Source organism: Etheostoma spectabile, unplaced genomic scaffold, assembly GCF_008692095.1.
Source record: "Etheostoma spectabile isolate EspeVRDwgs_2016 unplaced genomic scaffold, UIUC_Espe_1.0 scaffold00001218, whole genome shotgun sequence".
Classification (NCBI taxonomy): Eukaryota; Metazoa; Chordata; class Actinopteri; order Perciformes; family Percidae; genus Etheostoma; species Etheostoma spectabile.
Genome location: NW_022602707.1, coordinates 1 through 26,906, shown reverse-complemented (window position 1 = coordinate 26,906; position 26,906 = coordinate 1). Strand labels below are relative to the sequence as shown.

General features: G+C 40.9%; 1 protein-coding gene and 1 long non-coding RNA gene across 3 annotated transcripts; both read right to left on the bottom strand.

Annotated features, from left to right (window-relative positions):
* Positions 1-2,270: 2,270 nt before the first annotated feature.
* LOC116674862 (protein NLRC3-like) lies at positions 2,271-11,369 on the bottom strand. The gene is given in 10 exon segments (XM_032507073.1): positions 2,271-2,928; positions 5,498-5,544; positions 6,058-6,231; positions 6,553-6,726; positions 6,882-7,055; positions 8,710-9,096; positions 9,098-10,490; positions 10,643-10,871; positions 10,984-11,062; positions 11,230-11,369. Coding segments are annotated over 10 exon segments (3,258 nt in total). The 5' UTR covers positions 11,298-11,369; the 3' UTR covers positions 2,271-2,395.
* A 1,034-nt stretch (positions 11,370-12,403) lies between these two features.
* LOC116674863 (uncharacterized) lies at positions 12,404-14,755 on the bottom strand. 2 transcript variants are annotated; one of them, XR_004328223.1, is made up of 3 exons: positions 14,643-14,755; positions 13,646-13,761; positions 12,404-12,451 (listed from the first exon to the last, which is right to left on the bottom strand). It is a non-coding gene; the product is annotated as an uncharacterized LOC116674863 (long non-coding RNA). The 2 variants fall into 2 exon arrangements; XR_004328222.1 differs by having other exon boundaries at positions 12,409-12,465; positions 14,643-14,753.
* Positions 14,756-26,906: the final 12,151 nt, after the last annotated feature.

Genomic DNA, 26,906 nt, shown 5'->3' with positions numbered 1-26,906 from the left:
TTATCTTATTTCATTCTACCAATCCCAAAACACACAAATTCCACCACCACAACAAATTATTTAAATCAGGCTTCTGTACAATGTCCTAAGTGGAACTTTTTCCACAATGTGACTATAGGCTATCAAAGGATTTCCTATATTTCTAGACTATGGCCAGGAGAAAAGACTGAGAGGTCTTTCCATGGGACTCACTTCCCCGTGGTAGCAAAGTGAGTTTACCAGGCCCTACTCCCTCCCAGTTGTTACCCTGGCTAAAAAAGTCTTAGTCTCTCCCCCCCCCCCCAGAGACTAAAACTCTGTCGCCATACCTTATCCCTCTTTTTAATGTCATTCAATTCATCAGGATTCTAAACCTGGTGAACTTTCATCAACACTTTCTCCTGTAACCTGGTCGACTCTTTCAAAATCTCTTTCCATTTTTAATGTATCAGGTTAAAACTCGGTTGACTCTTTCACATCTCATAAACAACATTTATACAAGTTTACCCGGTCAACTCTTTCACCAACTAATGACTTGAATTTAACAGGTTTAACCGGCCGTCTCAAATGGACTTCTAAATCAAGGCACGCCACTCAAACGCTAGATCCCCGGGTCTCCCGTCCCGGTCGGCCTAGGACCCTCTTTCTGACTTTTAAGCTCCACACATACAGTACCAGAATAATGCAATCATACAGACAATTTCTCAGAACTGCTCTGACTTATCACCTTCAACACTTTCAATGGGGTATTCAATTTTGAACACACAACAGTGATGCTAAAGCTGACAAACAATCCAGTTTCTTGTGTTCTTTCAGTATATTACAGTTTAGGTTTTACTACTGTCTCTAACATGAAATCAGACAAATCCCAGTAACATGGTTAATGAAATGAGGAAAAAATACAAAGTGGAGACATCACATATACACATACTGTCCATCATCTGTCGTTCAATCTAGCTAAACAATAAAGAAAAATTATATTATATATATTTACAATATTTGTTAATTAACATCAAGCTAAACTATATGCTAGCATCATATGCTAAGTTATGTTACTCATTTTCTTCACTCTCGTAGTTGTGGACATAACTTCATACGATCCACTTTAAAGTTTTCTCCCGTTTCCTGATGGGTGCAGGTGAAAGTCTGTCGACCATTCTGTGCATATTGTTGACATAATAATAAATCAATGGACAGAAAGGGGAAATAAACCATGTTACAGAGCAGCCGCCCACAGCAGACGTTCTAACATAAAGTGAACGCACATTCAATGGGGCGGGGGTCATTTCATTGGTCAACACTACAGCTGGCATCCTATTTAAAAGAAAGGCTCCGAGGCACTCTTCTTGGGAAACAATTAAAAAGCCTTTATTGCAATGGCTATTTCATATCAAAATCTTACATTACAAATAGAACTGGGTAGCAACCCACGCGTATCGGCACAAAATGGCTCCTTTGTTAACATCATGACTACAAACGTCTGACGATTGGAAACACCTGAGAACACAGCCAGGGAGCTCAAAGGTGACGAAAGCAAAGTATACTCACTAGATTTCTCTACAAAATATATATGTCAAGTTATGGAGTTCCCACCCCGGCTCTTTGGCCAAACTTTAAAAAGGCTTATTTAAGGACTGAAGGACTCAAGGGACAACTCAAATATCTTCTGATTTCTTTATTTAATTCCAGTTTAGTGTGTTTAACATGGATTTCAGTTCATAGGTGATGGTATGTATAAGCAGTAGAAAAATTACCAATAGGTTGATAACCTTTAAAAGAAAAAACCCAAAAGGAAATTTCCATTACTCTAAGTAAGGACATTTTCAAATTAATTTTCATTGCAGTCATCGTTAGCACATTATGAATAGCAATATAAGGAGAAACTTCTCCCAGCAACATCAGACAAACACAGATAACCTCAAGTTCAATATGGTATTAGTATATTAACTGAGAACTATAAATTTCCAATAAGATATGAATCCGTCTTCCATTAGATTGCCATCAATCATTGTTTCTCAAACAACACAGGACTTTCACCGAGGAGACCGGGGATCGTGTCCCGTTCTTCTTTTCCTGAACCTAACCCGTTGTTGTCCCGCCCACCCACAACCTTTTCCTTAACTTAAGAGGCCGTGTCAATTTTAAGGAACTCTTCCTGTAAACAAAAGTAATTTTATCGGTTGGCTTGTTTTTAAATCTGCAGAGAACTAACCAGTTGTGGACGACTAAACAAGTGAAAGTTTGGGATTGGGTGTGAAAAGGAGCGTAGAGATAGATGGGCTCCAAGGGTGAAATTGACATGGGATTTATAGGCACAAATTCTTCATGTTTGGTCTGTAGTGTTTGATGGTGAACTGACTGAACTTTGTTTTCAGCAGCTGATCTTCAGTCAGGGTTTCTGTCCCAGGAGAGACTCTCAGTCCTGCAGAGGACACAGAGACACTGAGGAACCAGAACAGACCCCAAACCCAGGATAGAGAGGCTGAGTGAATGTGGTGTTGAAGGTGTGGAGGTGGATCAGTGAGTCAGAGAAGACTGTGTAGAAGGACAGAGAGCCAGCAGGAACGTCCACATACACTGCTACTCTGTTAGAGACAGAGGAGGACGTGAGGTCTGTTACTAAGTTATTGTGACCGACAGAGTAGCGATCATCATAGCAGATCAGACTCCAGGACTGATCGTTATATCCAAACACACAGTCTTTACTGCTTCCTCTCCTTCTGATTCCTCTGTAACTCACTGCTATAGAAACCCATCCTCTCCTCTGGACCTCCCAGTAACAGCGACCAGTCAGACCATCTCTACACAGCAGCTGAGGCCAGCACTCAAACCTCTCTGGATGATCAGGATATGACTGATCCTCTCCCAAATATGTCACCTTCCTGTTGTTGTCAGACAGTTTGAGTCCTCTGTGTAATGTGTTTGTGTCCAGTTCCAGTTCACAGACATCTGATGGAGAGAACAAGATATTCAGAATTCAGTAATATTGTGCTGTATTTCCTTGTGTGGAATAAAAGAGAGAAAGAGAGAAATAGAGGGAGAGCCAGAAAGAGAGAGAGGGGGAAGTCGCAAGTCGTCCCCAACAACCCGGGAGCGCATGAAAGTGGAACCCAAAGTGAAACGGCGGGGGGGGCAAACGTCAGGAAATATGGAGAGGCGCACATAACAGTATGGATTAATAGCATAATGACCCCGAACGACTCTGGGCTTCTAGGCTGGATACAAAACCTTCTGTAAGGGATGGGAAGACAACAAAGACATCGGCAGAACGGGGCCGCTGTTAGCTTTTAGCTCCAAAAGACAGTATGTTTCTACTAGTTATATTATTAAGTTATACATTTTTTAATCATAAGTATGTTTCTACTAGTTATATCATTAAGTTATAAAATTATGAATCAGAAGTGCCGTTTGGCGTCACGTACAACGCACTCGACCTCAGAAGGGATAAAATGGCCCAAAATGGTTTACGTTGATTAAAGCGCCCCCTGATGGCCTATCTTTACCAAATTTGGTACAGAGCCTCCGAGCAGCATGTCAAACAATCATCACATGTTTGGTATTGATAGCATTTACTGTGGCAGAGATATTGCAATTGCAATGAGTTTTTAGACAAAACCAATAAACATGGATTATAGCGCCCCCTAATGGCCAATCTTTACCAAATTTGGTACAGAGCATCGTGGAGGCATGGTGAACACTACCCACCAGTTATGTGTTGATCTAATTAAATAATAATAATAATTGCAATTTAATTTGGCCGAGATATGATATGTTTTTGTTAGTTTGCTACAGAAAGTTTGGTCATAAAATGCGCATATGTTAACGTAGCAAAATTCTGTGAATAACTTTTTGTACTGGCCATCTGTAAATGATCAGTGGCACGGCCTAGCACAAGTTAAAAAAAGTTGGTTTCGCATTTATTGTGAAAAGAATTGTGATCAGAAATGGGCGTGGCCTATATCAGGAGATTCAGTGACACTTGAATCTAAAGATTTTTAATGTGTGATGTGAATTGGGGAGTTACAGGCAAAAACATGTTTGACGTCATTGTAGGGCCACATGTGTAATATTTGGTAAGTCAGGTCAGCTACCCTTTGTACATCTACCCTGTTAATTTCAAGTAAATCACTTTAGTGTCAGTGGTTAATCCAAACGTGGGCCCATAGGCCACTCCTACTTCAACCAATCAGTATCCCACTGTAAGGACCGCCTCAAGATTGGCCCTAGATGGTACCTATCAAATTTTATAAAGTTCAGATGAGCGGTTCATGAGAAATAAACTGTTTGTGTTTGTAGCGCCCCCTAGTAGCCAATTTCTTGTGAAATTTGTTTTAGAGCCTCGGAGAGTCATAGCAAGGGAAATTCTAAAGTTTGGCTTTGACAGCTTTTATTTTGGCCGAGATATGGCAAAGTCTGTGTTTTCATAGTTAGCTACTGTAATGGAAAATTACATTTAACCAATGATTTTCATATTAATTTTTCATAATAAGATCTCCAATGCCTCTGAGAGTGTATGACTTCTGTATCTGTCCTCAGTGTGATCTTCTTGTAAGAGACAGCTTGATATGGTATGACTTTGCATTTGTCCTCCAAGGACAAATAGCCTAAGGTCTGACAGAAACAGTTGCCTAGAACAAAGAGACAAGATGTTCTTTCTCAGCTAAGATAGAATGACCGGTCAAGAAACGTGACGCATGAGGGGCAGATTCAGAAATACGTAAGAGCTCCAACTGTCTGCCTGAGGTCCACTAATCGTTATGTTTAAGATTAAACTCTTTTCCAAACAAGGTTTAATTTTTTCCTCTGGGGGCACTGGATATAAAGAAGTGTATTACTGATTGTATTCACACAGAACTGTTGTCACTCTGTAACTTTGTGCATTGTGAGAGCTGTTCTTGTCATTTTGATTGTTCTCTGCAAAAAACAATTAAACTTTCACCAGAGACTAAACTTTGATTCAGTTTGCAGCCTGTCTTTATTCTGTTTCAACAGAGTCTCACTTCCAACCAAATTCCTCCCTCGCTGTACAAGAAACTTCCACCACACTACACAAATTTGTTTACACTTTCCATTCTATAAAACTTTTTGTCAAGTCGGTCTGGAGATGATATACACCAAGTTTTGTGCAGATCCATTGCACGGTCTACAAGGAGTTTGAAAAAGTTGATTTTCAATAAATAAGTCTAGGCGGAAATGGACGTGGCCTATATCACAAGATTTAGTTGATTTCCTCCTTCAATCCAATACACTTTATTTATATAGCACAATTTTTACAAAAAAGGTTTGAGAGAGAGGGAGAGAAGGAGACAAAGACAGAGGCAGAGAGAGAGGGAGAGAAGGAGGGTGGGGAAGAAATAGCGGGAAAGGGAGAGAGAAAGGAAGGGAGACAGAGAGGGAGAGGGAGAAAGATAGAGAGAGAGAGTTAAAAATAAAATAAAATAAAATAAAAGCAGGTTTTCAGTGACCAGGGCCAGATGTGAAAAACTCTAGCTGGGTCTCAAACTTTAAACACACTCACACTTCCTCAGACCAGGTCTCAGTCTCTGTGGTCCACCATGGTCCGTCCTGCAGGAAGAAACAAAGTCGAAATCAACTTCATACACCTTAACTCACGGTGTGAGGCCTTACACCCCCACCCACACGATGAATAACAATAATATGTAATGTCCACATTCGTCTATACAGCACATGTATTACTTTTATTTGGGAGATATTACGGTGACTTGTCCCTCTATCTGGGCTCAGCCTACACACATCTCTCTCTCCTCTTTCAATGTACATGTGACACTTATTCACCTCACTTAAGCCTACTTGGGTCTGTCAGAGTGTGAGTGTTTAGGCTACCCACCCAATCACAAGTTAGAAACACCATTCATGTTCTGCCTTTTTTATCATTGGCTATTGGCACATTTTCTTAACTCTTGTTTGGGTTGACTGAGCCGATTCTTGTTCCTTTCTATCACTGGTTTTAGAAAACGGACAGAAAATTTGAAAATTGCTCAAACCCTCAATTAAACTTGAACCCGCCAGAGTTCTTCAGTTAGAGACAGAGGAACAGGGTTGTCCATCTGTCCATACCTGAGAGTGTCCAGTCTCCAGTGTGGATCCTTAAGTCCAGCTGACAGCAGCTTCACTCCTGAGTCTCCTGGATGATTGTAGCTCAGGTCCAGCACTCTCAGATGGGAGGGGTTGGAGCGCAGAGCTGACAACAGAGAAGTACAGCCTTCCTCTGAGACCAGACACCCTGAGAGACTACACACACACACACACACACACACACACACACACACACACACACACACACAGTGTAATTCCTGCACAGTATGTTCAACATAGTTGTGATAACCCTCAAATTAAACTGAATACAATTTCAAGTGTGGTAAAGATTAAAAAATAATCAATGTTGTGTCATTTACCAAAACGGCACATTCAAGTCAAGTTTACGTGCTGTGAACCAAGACATACTGTTGAAAAGTTGCTGAGTCAGCTAATCCTTTCAGTGCAATATTGTTACCACATTTAACAGCATAAGGAAAATGTTAAATTTGCTTTTTTAAAGAGCAGTACACTAACCTGAGAGTTTCCAGTCTGCAGTGTGGACTCTTCAGTCCAGCTGATACCAGCTCTACTCCTGAATCTTGCAGGTTGTTGTTACTCAGGTCCAGCTCTCTTAGACTAGGAGACTGGGAGCTGAGAACTGAGGGCAGAGCTTCACAGCTTCTTTCTGACAGGTTACAGCCACTTAGTCTGAAATCAATCAGATAATAAGTTTATTCAATTATTAATATAAAAAAATAACAGATCAGAGGGTCATCCTTTTCAAATAGTGGGATACTACCCGGAGAGTCTAACAGGTATTCTCACAGGTAGACACATTAATATGCATATAAGAGTACACTCACCTGAGAGTTTCAAGTGTACAGTGTGGACTGTTTAGTCCAGGAGACACCAGCTCCAGTCCTGAATCCTGAAGGTTGTTGTTACTCAGGTCCAGCTCTCTCAGACTAGAGAACTGGGAGGTGAGAACTGAGGACAGAGCTTCACAGCTTCTCTCTGACAGGTAACAGCCACTCAGTCTGAAAATAATATTCAGCCAGTCCATTTTATTATTAACTTCGCCAGCACGGTCCTGCTGACGGAACGTTTTCTCCATTTTAGGAGACAACATTTTCTTCACTCATAAATTGCAAGCATTAAATCTTCATAAACACGCTCATGCAGCACCTCATTAGAAAGTTTAAAGTCTCATGATTCCATTAAGCCCACACACTTCGTTATGAAGTAAAGAAACACAGAAAGATTCGGCACCGTTTCTGTCTAAAGTCAAGCGTGCATCCCTACCTGTTTCCTCGTGTCTTTATACACAGCGGTGAAAGATTGCCATAAACTTTTTTTCCTACACCGCCAACAGTTCAAAGAATAAGTACATCCAATCCTTTTAATCCAAAACGAGCTGGTCCCCTCACAATCTTGTAGATTCTGGCCGAGTTTCCTTTTAAACAAAGCTGAACAGTCCATAATGTTTGGATTTTGATCGCTCCTGCCGTCTGCCCTGAGGCTGCCACACTGTATCTTTTTAGACAGCCGAATAGGCTGAATCCTAAGGAATTGAGTGACAGCTTTTTTCAGCCAATCCATTTACTGTAACCCGAGTTATCCCTTATGGAAGCCAATCAAGTCGCAGGGTTTACAGAGGAGGAACCTGGGAAAGATTGACAGCTATTCCATCCAATTACAACTAAATGTTATGAAACCAGCCTCCCTGTGTAGCCAATAAGAAGACAAGTTGATTGATACCTAACTTGACCAGAAAATATTTACCCTGTGATGGCTCCAGCTGTGTCAAAGCAAAAATAAGGCCTTCTTACGGCATTTGACCCTTTCATTAAATTATAATAACTTATTTCTATAAATTTACGTATGTAGTTATTTCAGGTATGTGTGTGAGTGATATGGATGTGTTTTGGTATTTCTGAAGTTTTATATTTTGCACTTTTTTGGCTTTTTTAGAAATAAGAAAAACGCACAGACATATCTGTAGAAATAAATTCATATAAAAGCAATTTTAAAAATTATTTTTTCTGTTTTAAGTTGAAACGTGTGGCTATGGTACTATTTTTGTATATAGCCCATGTAATATGCTTACAGTTGTGTTTTTTTATAATTTTACAGATGATTTCCTTGGACGGAAATAGAAATTCTATATTCTAACCTCTTTAGCTCTGTGTCAGTAAGAGCTAGTGTCACACTGACACTAGAAACAAAAAATGAGTCTGTTATCTTCCCAATGACCTCAGGATCATCCCAGAGGGCAAAAGGATGTGAGAACTGCATCACTTTTTTGGGGGTAAAAATTTAGGCAAGAAAAGCATGTATTTTCAAGTGTTTCTAAAGAGGTTAATAAAATAAGAAAAAGAAAGAACTAAAGTGGTCATAATTTTCAAATAACAGTACACTAATCTGAGAATTTCCAATGTACAATGAGGACTCTTCAGTCCAACTGACACTAGCTCCACTCCTGAATCCTGCAGGTTGTTTTTACTCAGGTCCAAATATCTCAGACTAGAAGACTGGGAGCTGAGAACTGAGGACAGAGCTTCACAGCTTCTCTCTGACAGCTCACAGCCATTCAGTCTGAAGATAAAAAATAGAAATGACAAAAAGATTACAGATACTTTTTTGAGAATGAGGAAAACTCCATTTAATCTGAATAGCTGAGTGTGCACGTACAGAGCTTTGTTGGAAGCTTTGACCACTGGCAGCAGCCTCAGAAGAGCTTCTTCTGAAGCAGAGTATTTCTTCAGGTCAAACACGTCCAGATCGTCTTCTGATGACAGTAAGATGAAGACCAGAGCTGACCACTGAGCAGGAGACAGTTTATCTGTGGAGAGACTTCCTGAACTCAGGGACTGTTGGATCTCCTCCACTAGAGAACCATCATTCAGTTCATTCAGACAGTGGAACAGATTGATGCTTCTCTCTGCAGACAGATTCTCACTGATCTTCTTCTTGATGTACTCAACTGTTTTCTGATTGGTCTTTGAGCTACTTCCTTTCTGTGTCAGCAGACCTCGTAGGAGACTCTGATTTGTTTGCAGTGAAAGACCCAGGAGGAAGCAAGTCCAGGTGTCCATTTGGACTTTGTAAGGCCTTGTCCACAGCACTCTGGTAGAAACTTGTTTTGTCTCTGAAGACTCTAGACAGCTTGGAGTTTTTTTGTTCTTCTGCCAGCAGGTTGACTCCAGAGTTGATGAAAGTCAGATGGACATGAAGAGCAGCTAGAAACTCCTGAACACTCAGATGGACGAAGCTGAACACCTTGTCCTGGTACAGTCCGCTCTCCTCTTTAAAGATCTGTGTGAACACTCCTGAACACACTGAAGCTGCTCTGATATCGATGCCACACTCTGTCAGGTCTGATTCATAGAAGATTAGGTTCCCTTTCTGCAGCTGCTCAAAAGCAAGTTTTCCCAGAGACTCGATCATCTTCCTGTTCTCTGGACTCCAGTGTGGACCTGTCTCAGCTCCTCCATCATACTTGATGTTCTTCACTTTGGCCTGAACCACCAGGAAGTGAATGTACATTTCAGTCAGGGTCTTGGGCAGATCTCCTCCCTCTCTGGTCTCCAACATGTCCTCCAGAACTGTAGCAGTGATCCAGCAGAAGACTGGGATGTGGCACATGATGTAGAGGCTTCTTGATTTCTTGATGTGGGAGATGATCCTGCTGGCCTGCTGCTCATCTCTGAATCTCTTCCTGAAGTACTCCTCCTTCTGTGGGTCAGTGAATCCTCTGATATCTGTCACCATGTCAACACATCCAGGAGGGATTTGATTGGCTGCTGCAGGTCGTGTGGTTATCCAGAGGTGAGCAGAGGGAAGCAGTTTCCCCTTGATGAGGTTTGTCAGCAGCACATCCACTGAGCTGGACTCTATAACATCAGTCAGGATCTCAGTGTTGAGGAAGTCCAGAGGAAGTCGACACTCATCCAGACCGTCAAAGATGAACACAACCTCTTCAAACCGGCAGATTCCTGCTTCTTTGGTTTCACTAAAGAAGTAATCAACAAGTTCCACCAAGCTGAACTTTCTCTCTTTCAGCACATTCAGCTCTCTGAAGGTGAATGGGAATATGAACTGGATGTCCTGGTTGGCTTTGCCTTCAGCCCAGTCCAGAGTGAACTTCTGTGTTAAGACTGTTTTCCCGATGCCAGCCACTCCCTTTGTCATCATGGTTCTGACTGGTTCATCTCTTCCAGGTGGGGCTTTAAAGATGTCTTCTTGTCTGATTGTTGTTTCTGGTCTGTCTGGTTTCCAGGATGCTGTTTCACTCTGTCTGACCTCATGTTCATCATTGACCTCTGCAGCCCCTCCCTTCATGAGGTAGATCTCTGTGAACATCTGATTCAGAAGGGTTGGGTTTCCTTCTTTAGCAATCCCCTCAAACATACACTGGAACGTCTTCTGCTGGTTAGATTTGAGTTTACGCTTACAAACTCCACAATGACTTCCTGAATGAACACACAACAAAGAAGATCATTCAGACATAGAACATGATTTATCATTTCCTCAGAGAACGAGTACATAAATATATTTTGTAAAATGTTTTGAGACAAATATCCCGTTCATCCAGCATGTTAACTCTTTAGAGAAACCCTCTTACTGCTTTGCAGACGGTCAGCCAGCTCCTCCTGCTTCATTCTCCTCAGGAAGTGCAGTGTGATCTTCAGAAATGCCTCTCTGCTGCTCCTCCTCTGCTCTTCATCCTCACAGTTCAACACCTCCTCATCCTCCCTCTCACTCTTTAAGCATTCTGGGTAACTTGGACTCAGAACCTTCTGGATCTTCTGCAGCTCATTCTTCACAAAAGTGACAATGTCGTCCTCCAGCAGCTGGAACAGAAGATTATATGAAGGACCAAATCAAAGTGAAATCATGGAAGCACACATCAGATCCATGTTGGACAGAATAGATGTAAAAAATAGTTGTTGTCCATATACAGACCATAAAGATGGAGTCCAGGAGGGTTTGATGCTGCTGGGCAGGCTGACCACTGGGACCCTCTGAGCTCTCTTGGTCCACTCTGTGGAGGAATCAGGAAGAATTAGCTCACATCATGTCTGTCCACTAAGAGACACACACAAGGTAAAGGTCCATTAAGTGATGTTTGGATGTTAACAGTGAATTAGAGGACTCCCTGTAGTGGTCCACCTTTACTAGTCCTGCTGCGTATCAGTTTGAAATCCTCACCTTTGATCAACAGAGTGGCGTCCATCTTTGAAGCACAAAGGTTCACCCATAGACCCGTCACTCTTCATGGACACACAGCTGGGTTCAGGTTCTTCCAGATTCCTCCAGATGAAACACAAGATAAATTCTGCACTGCACCCACAACACACTGAAACCAAACCTGTCAGCGGTGTATTACACCTACTGTACAGTATAGTTGTATCCAGGAAGGTCTTGTTAACATTGTGTAAGATCCACATGAAGCTAAAGCTGTGGGGTGGACCGTGATGGTGGAATAGGAATGCTAATGTCAGATTGAGATAATATGTACGAGCACTTCCAGGTGGCAGAACTAGATCGGTAGCCCTCAACAGTGTTGTAGCTACTCAAGATTTGTCTATCCACGTTCTAATACATATGTTTTATTTCCATCAACGTTAGCAAATGTCAGCTCCCAAATGTCCCACCAAACATAGAAATTGAGAGCATTGGTGGCCCTTTGGTCCAGTGCTTTAAACTATTAGCATCTTTCCTTGGTATATATTCTGGACATAACTCTGCACTTTACTGATTTTTGCTCTTGTGGTTAGAAGCTTAGTGACATTTAGTTGTAACGGTCCCGATACTCAGTGAAATTAAAATTAGTAGGTTATTTAAGGAAAATTCTTTGTGAAATAATATCTAAATTAAATTGTTTGAATACAACGCAAAACTTTTTTTTTTTTTTATTATTGACATGAATGTGTTACTGAACACAATTTACAATCACATTGATGACCACAATGGAAATAAGTCCTAAATTTATTGTGTTTTTATCCTCGATTGAATATGATGTCTGTTTATGTGTAAGGCATTCTTACAATTTCTATCTAATTCTAATTCTAGCAATTAAATTAATCAAATAATATAAAAATAAAACTACTTACTTTTTGCCATATCTTTGTTTAAAATCAATAACAAGGTCCTTTAAGTCGTCACTCTTGAAGGACACACAGCTGGGTCCAGGTCCAGATTCAGGTCCAAGACCAGGTCCAGGTCCGTGCTGCTTCTCTGGTCTGAAACACAAAACACACAGAGCTTTGAGTGTGAATGATGATGGATGGATGGGTGGACAGTTAGAGAAGGTCCTCTCACCTCTGAGCTTTGGTCTGCCTGTCATGGTCCCCACACAGAGGGGGTTTAGGGGGAGGGATTCCCTCCTCTCTGTCCTCATACTGACTCATAGCAGAGTCCACACCTTCATCTGGAGTGGAAACACTGAGAGCAGCAGTCCAATCATTCATCAGCACATCATCACTCATTCATCCCTCACATCATTACTCCTGGAAAAAAGCCAAATATCAGCAGCTGTCCTCTGATTGGCTGCTTCTCTCTGAGTCATATCAGTGTCAGTTGAATCCTTTTGGCTCGTTGGACTGATGCTCAGACTAAAGAAGCAGTTAGAAAAGATTAGATTAGATTAGATTATACTTTATTCATCCCACAACAAGGAAATTTCCTTATTACAGCAGCAGCATTTTCTTCAATAACAGCAAAAAAATAAATATCGATAATAAAGATAAACAGAAAGTGTGTGGTGTAGATGGGAGAAAAAAAGGAACAGAAACTACAACATTATCAGGTAGTGCAGGTGTCGTAGAGTCTGACAGCGGCCATGATGAAGGACCTGCGGTACCTCTCCTTCTTACACCATGGGTGTATCAGTCTGCTGCTGAAGGAGCACCTCAGGGACCCCACAGTGTCATGTAGGGGGTGGGAGGTGTTGCAAAACATGATGAACTCTGATAGAACTGATCAAGACATGGATCAATAGAGGTTTGTTATTGGACAGAGAAGATGCTGCTGGTTCTCATTGGTCAGTGGTGAGGACGAATCAGAGCAGAGGAAGCTGCCACCAGATGCTCTACTTCTATCAGTCCACTAGATGGCCTCCTGGAGCTGTTTGGAGGATTTTACTGCTTCATGGGACTCAGAGCTGGATGTCACCAGAGAATCTCTAATAAAGGGAGAACGTCCACTCTAAGGAAACTTCCGGGTTGGTACAATGGGGCTTAATAGGGAGTAAGATAGGGAGTGAACAGGCTCTCCGGAGACGGCTCTGATGTCACTTTGGGTGACGGCCATCTTTTGAACGGAGGTCCTCACTCTTACTAATTTCCTCTTCCTGCCTGATCCCCCCTTCCTCCTCTCTCTTCTCCTCCTCCATTCATCTCCCTCAGCCTCCCCTCCCTCCTCATCTTCCCCTCCTCCCTTTCTTCCTCCTCTCTCTTCCCTTCCTCCCTGTCTCTCCTCCTCCCTCCTCTCCCTTCCTCCTTCCTCTACTCCTCCTACCCTTCACCATGTCTTTCTTCCTCCTCTCCTCTCCTCCATCTCTCTCTTCCCCTCCCTCCTGTAAACAGGTTTTCCTTCGTTCCACCACTGACTAAATCCAACCAACCTTTAGACTGTAATTTGACCTTTGGTTGTTTCTACAGCGAGGACTCGAAGCACACGAGGAATCATGTTTTCAGAACAGCGTGTCTCTTGCTTAGCTCCTCTTTAACACAGAACAGCCTAAAGGAGAAAAGTGGCTCCAACAGCTGAATTAATAAAAGATCTACTACAATCTGCTGATTAATGTGCACCATGAAAATAACACACTCAAAACAGTTCTCATTAAATTACAATAAAATAGAAAATATTCTACAATAAAATACCATCATACACAGACACTGGTTGGAATTTGACAGCTCAACTACAAGTAATATTCTTTTCTTATTAGAAAACATGTAGAAAGGTGCAAGATAATACTAGATAGAAAGCTATGTGCCTGTTGAAATGGCTGCTGTCATTAAGGGGGGGCCACTACTTCAACATATAAACAGAAAACTTCCCCAGCTCATTACTCACATTAACACTATTAGGTTTTGGATTCCAGGTTTTCTGACATGTGTTTCAACATGAAAATGAGCCATTATCTAATGCTAAATTTTGGTGAATATAGGAGAAATCTACAGACAAATGGACAAAGTGGAATCAGATAAATGGTTTCTCTCCACTCGTTTGAAAGAAGACATGTTGTGGAAGATAAAAAAAGCCCAAACTCTACTCCAAGGTGCTGACCAATGAGAGAAAACATGAACACAAACACATCCAACCACTAGAGAAAGTTGGGTCAAATAAAGAGGGAAAGGATTGAGGATTGATAATAGCAGGTGAGATTTTATCCTCAGCTGTTTTCTCTCAGTGTTGAACCCCCCCCCCCCTGGCCTAACAGACTCCAGATCAGACTCAACTCTCCTCCTTCTCCTTCATCTGGACTTCTCTCTGCCCGCTCACACAGGCGGCCATCTTGTCTCCCAGCTTTAAACAATCACACATTCACCATCAATTCAACCGTTTCTCCAACCACAACAATCAAAGACGTCATCTCGACCAATCACAACTCCACTTACTGAACTTTCAGCCATGGACTTCATCAGTGTGCAGCTGTCTTCTGTCCTCAGCAGGTCTGTGTAGAAAAGGAGCTTCACCTTCAACAGACAAAGTGAAGTGACGCAGTTTCTCATCATTAACCAGAGGGTGTGTGTGTTTGTGTGTGTGTGTGTGTGTGCGTGTCCTTGCTTCATTAATAAAGTATGCATTCTGACTGGTTGGACCACTAGTGGAGCCAGAAAAAGCTAATGTGGGTGTGCATCAGAAAAACTGGGTGTGTCCTATTTGATGCCGTTCCACCCCCACATATACCTGTAGATTCTGTGGATGCTGCTGAGTGGTTTGATGCTTTTTGGGGTCGAAATATTTGATACATCTGCATAAAGGTGAATCCAGGCTACTGTATGCAAATGAGGAGCGACGGACTCTGCTCGCCCCCTCTCAAAAACCAAGAAAGAAAATCTTTTAACCCTCATGTTGTCCTATATCAATGTTCTTTTAATTCCCCAAAATAACATAATTGATTCCACACAGCGCTCTTTGCCAAGTACAAATCTCTACTTTCATTAATTTGGGGCGTCTTATTCAATTTTATAGCATTTGAAAACAAATTGAGTGTTTTTGAAATAGTATTGAGTAAAAGTTGACATATTCCAGTCTGTAATTATCATCAACATCCATTCCTTTAATTTTAGTCTAAATAATTCCTAATTTCTGCTTTCTAACACAAACATCAGGTATAATTTCCTAAAATGAGGTTTATTGACCATGAATTCGAAAATAACTGTAAAACTAAGTTAATAAGTTGGTGTTACGTAGTGTTAAAAACGTCAAAAAAGTGAAAAACATTGAAAAAAGTTAAAGGGGTGATAGAATGCAAAACTGATTTTACCTTGTCATAGGTGAATAACGACAGTTTAGTGGGTAAATAGGACATATAGAAGCTTTAAATCCCATTGACATGCCTTTCCTCTGAAAATCCCACATTTTGAAACTGCCGCTGAAACGGGCGAATCCCAACAAAGCCAAAAGATGACGTCAGGATCTCAGAACCATTAGCTTTGTCACGCCCATGGACGTATAAGGAGAACGGTCCAGCCCTAACATTTACACACAGGCCACTGACCTGAGACCACTCCTATGCAGCTAGCGTTAGGTCGATTAGATGTCCGACTGAGAACGCTGCTCCTGTACTCTGACGGATTTACTAAGAAGAAAGTTTGGAATATTTTCCAGGATATGACAATGAACCAGGGTCGTAAATGCAGAGTTCCAGGCTGTACAAGGAACGGAGACACTTCTCATAGCTAGTCTTCCCAAGGAAGCAACCACTCGACGGACATGGCTGCTGTTTATAAGGAGATCCCAGGGAACTTTTTCCCCAAAGACAGTTTTCAAAACTTCGGACAATTTAAAGCAGGATTTGCTAAGCTGCGGTTGCTGTTCCGACTGTCTGGTCATCCCAACATCAAGCTGTAAGTAGGATTTCATCGCTAACAGTAACATTAGCAATGCTAATGTATCCTGTAGCTAGCATAGGCTGAATGTGTGTTGATAACTGTAATGACAAAGGGGCTAACGTTTCATTTTCCTAACTGTTCCATTCGAATAAATACCCTGTGTTGTCATGTAGCTCCATCTATAGTTCACCATGCATGTTGGTCCACTTTGGTAGGTTAATTTTTATTGTATTTCAGCAAGAAAGCTAACTGCAGCTGAGTAGAATCATGATAGTTTGGTTGCTAGCTAGCGCTAAGCTGTAACGTTACTCAGCTAGCTAGCTATATTATCCCGTTAGCTTCGCCAACAGAACTAGAAACGTTATCATTTCATATGATATCGAGTCAATCTCGTGAAAACGGTGTGTATATAGACTGCAATGTATTGATTTGCAGTTTTTTTTTATTTCAGAGCACATCACAAGAAAGTCAAGACACGAAAGATGCAGCTTGCTAAACAGATGGTCCGAGTGTGTCGTCTCGGGGGACACAACTGTCTCATAAGACATCAAGACCTCACATATCATACAAGGTAACCTTTCTAATTATTCTTACAAAACCAGACGTTTTATGGTGTTTGTGTAGCATTGTGACTGGGTAGCATTTAGCAGAGCAGTGTTATCTAACAATGTTACCATTATGAGTGACTTTTATCAAATATGTGAGCCATTCACAACACATTAGTGAACTATTTATAGTAGGAATAGAACTATTCATCTGGATCATCACTGATTGGTCTGATCTCAATCAATTGCATTTCCTTTTGTGGGGGAGGCTGGTGAAAATAATTTGGACAATGGGCAGGAATGTGTTTGTATACAAAAGGCATGACTGAATGCTAGATTGTGTGTTGACGATGCCTTTTGCAGGTACGTACCCTATGAACTTTGTCATTCAACAAAACAAGTCTTTAGAAAAGGCAAATGTGAATGGGGGACAAATGGTCTGCAGAAACTGGTTTTGTTCAGTGAAGGAGTGAGACACGAGCAATGGTCTAGAGGCATCAGGCCTAATTGCCGGCCATCTAAATGTAAATAATTTCACTTTTAAGCTGCTCCCACTGTAAGACACTTGTAACAGCACTGGTAGGAGTACAGCTTTGGCACAGCTTAGAGGTTTAGCAACTGCTTTTGCTGTCAGTTAACTTGTTAACTTGTGTCTGGTGTGTGTAAAAGGTAATACAGTTATGTTACAAAATTTATGTTTTTTGTTTCAGGTTGTATCTTGCAGCCACAACGGAAGACAGCCAAGGGGAAACTAATGTCCAGACGTGTGTTCCCAAAGGCCAAAAGGGGAGGTTACACCGTCAAAGAAGTGAAGACAGAGCCAACCATTTGTAAGTTTAAATATTTTTTTATTACAAACAAAAAATAAAAATTTGCATCATATAGGCACTAAAAATAACTTTTCACACACTGCAAACAACAAATCTGAATGTGCAATGGTATAGGTGCTAAAAATGACTTTTCACACACAACAGGCTATGTCTTAGACCGGATGAGACCGGTGTTTGAGGAGATCATCCATCACCTCCTTCTTATCTGGAAGCAGTCCGGCAGATTCCTGGGCCCCAGGACCTGTGTGCTCAGCTCGACAGGCACCCAACCCGACATACTGCCCTGAAGCCTCCAGAAACTCCCTCCACGCAGCACGACACAAGAGGGGATCACGACACGAACACTTCTACCAAGAAAACCCAGCACCAGCTCACAAAAGTCCTATAAGCCATGTGTCTGCATGGCCTACAAAGAGAACAGGGTGTAGTGGACAATCACATTTTTTATTTTTTTAAATTTAAGAGTAATGATGATTGTTTTGAAACAAAATAAAGTTTTTAATTTTGTTGTCTTGATAATACTGTGCTTTTGTAATAATGCTGAATCAATAATCAATGGGTATTGTTATAAACATTTTATTTATATACTTGAACTGCTAACCGTGTTATCAAATTGGCCTCACCTTTCCATCCATCTGATTCTCAACTGGCCATGGTCAACTCTGTAAATATTCATTGCATTTTGCAAAGAATATATATTGAGGCACATTTATTGAGGCCCAGCGGATGAAGGCCAGGATGGTGAGTCATACAGGTTATCTCCTCAGGAACCCGGGTCATTCTTTTCATGACCTGTAAAAACAAACAATGAGCTTGTTGTTATTTCATAATGTTGAATGAGCAGAAAGCATAAAGTAGCTTGAGTTAATGTATCTCTAGTTTTATTTAACTGAGGTATTTATTGGCTAAATATATTTTCTCTCTCCTGGGGCATGTGTGCACAGTTTCCACAAGTACACCTGCCAAGGTAAGATACTACATTAGATTACTACATGTTAAGAAGGTAGTAATCTCATAGTCAGATGATCTAATCTGTATGATAGTAGTTCCAAGATAGCATACAAACTGAATAGAAAAAGGCTCCTGTGCAGCTAAATGGACGTGCTGTTGTAAGATAACATTACTACTACGTGGTAAAGAATGTACGTAACTCATAATCACAATCAATCACTATTCAGCAGGAGAGTATACGGTAACAAATGTTACAATGTGACTACGAGACTTTCGTTGTGAGCAGCTCTATGAACTGGCCACTAACTTTTCTGCCAAGTGGACATCTTGACTGAAATTGCGAGGGTACAAGTTTTAAAATATTTGTCCATGTGCAAATTAATAAGTTATGTTGCTTACAATACTAAAACGGGGCTAATACAAAGTTTTCTTAGGCTACAACACTGAAGTGGGAGCATTACACTAGTGTGACAACAAACCTGTAATGTTGAAAAAGCAAGTAAATGCTAAATGACAAAACTTACCAGTCTGAAGAAGTCATTTCCAATCTACTGGCAGGTTGCTCCTCGATATCAGATCCTTCCTCTGATTCAGGCTCAAATAGATACGGTAACCATGCTATCTCCACCTTGGATGTTTTAGTCATGTTTGTGTGCCGCAGCAAAGCTCGTTGCACACCAACCAATCAGCGCGCAGCTTATTTAAATATTCATGAGCAGACCATATAAGGCAGAAAAACTCTCGTTTCAAGCAAGGTCAATTTAACAGGGTGGTATGAGGGCCAAAAAAACAACTAAAGCAACATTTTTAGCCCAACAATTGTTACATACCCTATCAGGAGACCTCAAAGAACAGCGTAATATACTCTATACAACCATTCTATCACCCCTTTAAAGTAGCGGGGGAACAAAGAAAGTGGAACCAATGTGCGGGTATCGGTACACCACGGGGCCCAGGTGACGGACACTTTCCTCCTCTTTGGAGACGAGGATGCCGGTTTGTTTTCTCACTCACTGATGCCGTAATTCTGCTTTCCAGGTTGGTACTCGGTAAAAATGACAACAGACGGTTTCCTTCTGCCGTGTGTCTGGTGTACTGAAGCTGTGGTGGGTTAGTTATGGAGTTTATGATGTGTAAAGGCGAGCTAAAGAGCCGCGTTTGGAACCGCGGGAAACGGTTTCGTAAACAATAGAGCTCGCGGCTAGCTAACAGGTGTGTATCGGGGTGGGATCATAGACAGTTAAAGAAATGGACCAACAGGTCCCGTTGTTGCCATGGAGACCAGTGAAGTCTACTAGAAGCTCTTTCCCGGTGATGCTGAATGTTACTGCGCAGCCTCCAACTGAGCTTGAAGACGTAGATGTGACGTGACAACCTGTCTGAAAGCTGTAAGTCTTCTGGTAGCGGTGCAAGAGAAATCTCAATCATTCCCAATCAGCAGAGACGGAGAGGTAGGTATATGTTAGGAGATAACATAGGCACAGGCTAATTACTGCTAACTAACATGCTAGTTAACATTAACATAGACACAGGCTAATTACTGCTAACTAACATGCTGGTTAACATTAACATAGACACAGGCTAATTACTGCTAACTAACATTCTAGTTAGCATTAACATAGGCACATACTAATTACTGCTAACTAACATGCTAGTTAACATTAACATAGACACAGGGGATTACTGCTAACTAGTGATATTTATTTTGGTAAGGACGAGATTTTTCTGGGAATTTGAGTGGGAATATTTTACCCACTGAAAATGGGTAGTAAAGAAAATGGTGTTCCGGTTCTTAATTGAAGTGAAACATGTTTTAACGAGGGTAATGTTGTTGTTGAGGACTGTTTTATGCTTTTGTGTTTCGGAGAACTTGTAAAACGGACAGAGATTTGTAGACGAGGACGGCGGTTCGTTCTCTCACTCATGACTCCGTGATTCTGCTTTCCAGGGTTTCGCCTAGGAGAGTTAAGTAGTGAACCCAATAAGAAAAATAATTTGTTACCCCGGTTACTCGATTTGAAACCACCCCTTGGGGCAGACGTCAAGCTGGCGACCGGACCAGGAAAGGTGGAGGAAGAGGAGGAGCTTGCAGCAGTAAGGAGGAGAGGAGGAGGAGGAGGAGGAGGAGCAGCAGCAGGAGGAGCAGGATGAGCAGCCTGCAGCAGTGAAGGGGAGAGGAGGAGTATGTGGTGGAGAAGGTTTTGGACTGCAGAGTGGTGAAGGGAAGAGTAGAGTTTCTGCTGAAATGGAAGGGTTTCTCAGAGTAAGTATGAGTCTAGAATCTTAATGCTTGGTGTCTCGGTCCTGAGATACATAAAATATTTACATATTGCAAATAAGTGTCAGCATGGTATCATCCCCTCAGAGTTGAAGGTTTGGTATTTTGACACTATGTTGCAGACCCACAAATAACCTTACAAGATGGAAATAGAAAAATAGATAACCTTAGAATAGAAAAAATGAATAATAGGAATGCTATTAGCGTGAGAATGGATTGTCTAAAAACAAAGTGTGAGGAGATGTCTTCTTTCTGCACTCACCTTTCCAGTGAGGAGAACACATGGGAGCAGCAAGACAACCTGGACCTGGACCTTATCACCGAGTACCTGCAGAAACACGAGGAGACGGAGGAGAAGAAGAAGGAGGGCAAGAGGAAAGGTGTCAGGGAGGAGGAGGCAAGTGAAAGAAAGAGGGTACTCCAGACTGAAGAGTTCCAGAAATCTAATCTCAATATTAATGAATGCACACAGGTTTCACAAATGTCTTTTAGGATTTATGTATTATACCGTAATTCCTCAAAGAAAAAATGGTAGTCAATTAAACTGTGGCCCTCTGATAGTGGTCTGGAGGGAGGGGGGTAATGTACATTTCTACCAATTTAACTCAACAGATCCAACAATATATTCACACTTTGTTTTTCTGGATTATGGTTCTCATGTAAAGTATTTTTTGTGACCAAATTTAGATTTTTGATCTAATTAAGAAACAAAGAGTGCCAACCAATCCCCTGAGTCGGAGAGGCTGATGACCCCTACAGATACTAGATCAAGTTCAACTGGGAGTCAAACACTCCCACAAAGAACCGTAACCATGGTAATGCAGCAGTGAAACTTAGACACAGACATGCTGTGAACGAAGCTTCTGGTTTTTACTTAGCTCGCTCAACCACGGTGCCTAACTAACTCACTCACTCTGTCTGTTGATCTACGAACGCAGATCAATGGACATGCATGTATTGTTGGGGGGGTGTATGAGGCCACCCCCATTTCAACCAATCATTACATCTTTGTATGCAAAACCTTTACATACAGTTGTGTTCAGAATAACCACAGTGTTTTTAAAGAAGTGAATAAGGCTCCAAATCCTTAGAATAGCTTTTAATTCCATAATACCAATGCTTTGGGAACACTGCCCATTCATTTCCAAATCAAAACATGACAAACATTGATCAAGTTTGTGTTCTACCTTTACAGGAAGTGAAGAACAAGGAATATTATCAGTATTTGCATTTTTCTTTACAAACTCAAATGTTTACTGTATTAACTGAAAAAATGTGTCAGGGTTTGAATCCCAGCACTGATATTTAGTTGCATAACATTATTTCTGAGAACTGCTTCATATCTGTGTTGGATGGAGTCACCTGTGATCAGGTATTCCGCCCAGGACCATTGAACTACATCCCAAATTCCTCTGCATTAGGGGTTTGGACTCAGAAACGGCATTATGATGTCACCCTACAAGTGTTTCTGGGATTGAGGTCCGGGGATCGGGCTGGCCCCTCCATAACATCAATCTGGTTCATCTGGAACCAAGACTTTGCTCCTTCCTGGTGTGTTGGGGTCCTTGTCTATTTGAAAGACCCGTTTCAAAGGCATTTCCTCTTCAGCATAAGGCAACATGACCTCTTCAAGTATTCTGATGTATTGAAACTGATCCACGATCCCTGGTATGTGATAAATAGGCCCAACACCACAGTATGAGAAACATCCCATAACCAGCATGCTTTACTGTCTTCACAGTGGACTGGGGCTTGATTTCAGTGCAGGGGGGTCGGAGAACAAACTGTCTGCGGCTCCTAGACCCAAAAAGAACAGTTTCCCTCTCATCAGTCCCCAGAATGTTGCTCCATTTCTCCGTTGGCCAGTCAATGTGTCCTTTGGTTGTTTCCCACGTCGGTCAGGCGTTGGATGCCATTTCAAGGCATTTGAAATGATTTTGGCAGAGCAGCTTATAATCTTCTGTACTTATTTATATGTTTTCCCCTCTCACATCAACTTTTTAGTCAAAGTCCTCTGTTCCTCAGAGCAATGTCTGGAACGAGCCATTTTGCTGAGTATTTCAGTGTGAAATGCACTATAACCAGCATGCACAACATGTTCTTCCTTCCTTCCTTAAATATGTATGTATACAGTATATAGATTGAATATGGGCCATAACTGACACCTGTTTCTTCACAGAATCAATCAGCTCACTAATTGAACACAACACTGCTATTATTTTGAACATGCTCCTTTCAATTAAAGATTCAATTCCACAGAATGAGCAGCATGCATGTCAGGACTGTTGGTTTTCTAGGACTCTACAACACTTACTAGTAAATGGTTTGCCATGTAGAAATATCACTTTCACCAAAAAATAATTTGAGTTTAGTGATGCTATTATTGTGAACACAACTGTACATCAAAGCTAGTTGTATTCCAGAGCACAGCAGAAAGCTCTGCTGAGCTTCAGAAATGCTTGAGGAAATGTAGCTTATGTGGACAATACCAGATTACACTACCATATTACTTACTTACACAATAGTGCTGGCTATACAAGTTTGATTTAGCAAAAACGACAACCTAAAACAAAAGGTCAAAGGTCAACTGGTGCCCCTCATTGCCAATGCTTATCAGGGACAATGGTTCCAATTTACTTTACTGGAGTAGAGTTCCAGCAACATGAAGACAACACAGTAACCCCTACAGATACTAGTGAAAGCTAAAAATCTGTGGGAAAATGATACATTTATTTCCCGGCACTAAAAATCCTGGATGATCCCCCATTTGTTTCTAAACAGCTGGAGGCCACACATATATGATCAAAAGTAGTTTATTTATCACAAACTAACCAACACTGGATGTTACATTTCCTATAATGCAACTCCATAATAGTGATGTTGGCAGATAATTAAGAAAAGTAATGCATCAGTCAAGCAATGTCCCATAGACATGCTCTAAATGTTGTTTCTAGTTTAAGATAGAGCTCTACAGTATGGCACCTCACTAACTCACTCTCTTGGTTTTTCTCTGTTGATAGACACGGAGAGGAAGAGGAGTCAAACGTCACCGCTGTCAGCACTGTGACAAATCCTTCACATCATCAGGATATTTAAAGATTCATCAGAGAGTTCACACTGGAGAGAAACCGTACAGCTGTGATCAATGTGGGGCAGCTTTCAAACTACTGAGTGCCCTGAAAAGACATCAACGCATTCACACTGGAGAGAAGCCGTACAGCTGTGAACAATGTCGGGAAAGTTTTTCTCAGAGTTGTCACCTTAAAGCTCACCAGCGCATTCACACTGGAGAGAAGCCGTACTGGTGTGAACAATGTGGGGAAACCTTTTCTCGTACCACTTACCTTAAAAAACACAAGCGCATTCACACTGGAGAGAAACCGTACAGCTGTGAACAATGTGGGGAAACGTTTTCTCATAGTGGCAACCTTAAAACTCACCAGCGCATTCACACTGGAGAGAAGCCGTACAGCTGTGAACAATGTGGGAAAAACTTTTCTCGCAGCAGTAGCCTTAAAACTCACCAACGCATTCACACTGGAGAGAAGCCGGACAGATGTGATCAATGTGGGAAAACGTTTTCTGATAGTAGTCACCTTAAAAGACACCAGCGCATTCACACTGGAGAGAAGCCGTACTGGTGTGAACAATGTGGGGAAACTTTTTCTGATAGTAGACACCTTAAAAGACAGGAGTGCATTCACACTGCCTCGTTGTGAACATGTTTCAGAGCCAAGCTGATTCCTCCTCCTCATGTCCTGATAGCTGTGTTGTTATATTCTGATCTTCTCTCCACATTAAAGGCTGACCAGCAGTAACTTTATCTTCTGAGCAGCATGTATGTTATTGTGGATAAGCTGGACTGTTTTCTGCCTGTCCTCAGAACCCTTTACCATTTAGGCACCAGAAACGGTGCCTGAACCCATCCTTTTAAAAAACATTTTTTAAATTTATATATTTTAAAATTGAAGGAGCACAAAAGACAGTCGGCAACATGTAAGAATGGCTTGTTTATTGCTATATGGTCCAAATTTAAATAAAAAAATGTAGCAACATATTTCTCCAGTAATTGCTGCTAAATGACAAAACAACCACTAGATGGAAAAAGGCCGCGTGGTGTTTCAGTAGCACCGAAATCCCCCGTTACTATTCGGTCCGATAGATACCGGTGTGTAAGGCACCGGTGCCGTACTAGCACCGGGTTTTGGTACCCAACCCTACCACAATGTACTCACCGTGGGAAGGAGAAGGCCCAAAGGAGAAACATTAAGACGTTTAAAGATGTTTTGGTTGGAAAACGTAGACATGTTTGAAACTTTTTTATTTTGTAAAAACTTTCTTCTCCTCTCTAGAAACATACAACTTTTTTTGGCTGACAGGAAGTCAGTATAATTTTCATTTTAGGAATACATTTTTGCACCCTTATATATTTCTAAACCTCAAAAGTTGGTAAAACTCTAACCTTTGAGCATTGGGAGTTTAATAAGCGCAAATTCAATGTTTGTTTAAATTGGTCCTTTCATCATTACCGACATACTAGAATTTGGCCATTTTTAATGTACGCTCTCAAGTTATTGTTTTTTGTAGTTTAACGTCATGTTTTCCTACTTTGTTGAATTTCATTTAATAATCTTTGTCTGACATTTCATATTTTCTGTGACTGAATGTTATTTTAAATCTGTTGAGGTCTGTTCAGACTGAAAGAAAAGACACTGAGGATGTTTTACAAAATCAGAAAATAGAAAGTAAACTTGTAAAATAACATCAATGATTGAATTGTTTTAAAGTTTTGCAATGTGGAACAATTTAATACAAAATAAAAGAAATAAAATGAGACCTCAGGCTGATTATTTGTGACTTGATTTGGTGGATTTATCCTTCCTGCCGTTTCTGTGTTTAAACTCCTTGACAAGAGAACGTTTCCATCCACTAAAAGTGTTGAAAGACTCAGATTATTATTCTTAGTGTGTGACAACATTATGGGATGGATCCCTACAGAGATAGACCTTTTAGATAGAAAAATTAAGTGATATAGCAAATTGTCTCAATGATTATTTTATCAATAAAATAAATAATCTTAAAAATACTACACAGCTACACAACACGGATTTGTCAAAAACATTGATAAATAAGATCATGGAAAGTAAAACATGTAGCTTCTGATGAATTGTAAAACAAACCACCTGGTGGGGACTATCTCGAATATAAGTGGATTAAGCCAATAGTTTAAATCATTGTTCCTACTATTGCTCATATAATTAATGTGTTTTATGGAAGATATGTAAAGTTGTGCCAATATCAAAGAATAAGAAAATGCCTTTCTCTGGATCAAGCAGTAGACCAATACGCTTATTACAATTCTCTGTAAAATAATGGAAAGAATTGTTTATGACAGATTCAGTTTATTTTTTAAATAATAATTTAATTACAGTTTTTCAGCTTGCATACATACAGAGGAAACACTCAACAGCCACTGCCCTGACTCAGATGGTTGATGACTGGTTAAGGATATGGACGAGAGGAAAGTACAGGTGTGTGTGGTGCTTGATTTTACTGCAACATTTGATATAATTGACCACAACTTACTGTTTAAAAAAATTGAAATATTATGGTTTTTCAAAACCGCATTATTAGAAGGAAAGTATTGGACTGAGACAATTAGGTTTACTTTAATGGAAGTTTTCAAGCTTGTGGAACATGGAGTTCCTCAGGACGTTGTCTTGGGCCACTCCTCTACACACTCTTACTAATGATTTCCCATCTGTTTTAGATAAAGCGAGCATTTTCAATGTTGCTGATGAGTCTACTATATATTTCAGGAACTGATATTGGTGATCTAAATACTAAACTACAGAGAGAGCTACAGTCAGTGGTGGACTGGATCAGGAGTCAAACAAACTGATCTCAATGGATCTAAAACTACCATTTTAGTGGTTGGAATCCTTTTTTTAATGTTCCAAACCGAAACTTGAATCAGTATAGAGCAAACATCTGTAGAGCAAAGAAAAGAGGCTAAACTTTTGGGTGTGATGATTGACAATAGATGTGTTGGGACAAACATGTTCAGAAGCTGGTAACTAAAATGGGCAACACCTTGTCAGTTATTAAAAGGTGTGCAAACATCTTCAAACCACAGATAGGTAAAAAAGTCCTTCAGGTTTGTTTTTTTCACATGTGGATTACTGCTCAGTGGTGTGGTCCAGCACTTCAGCAATTAATA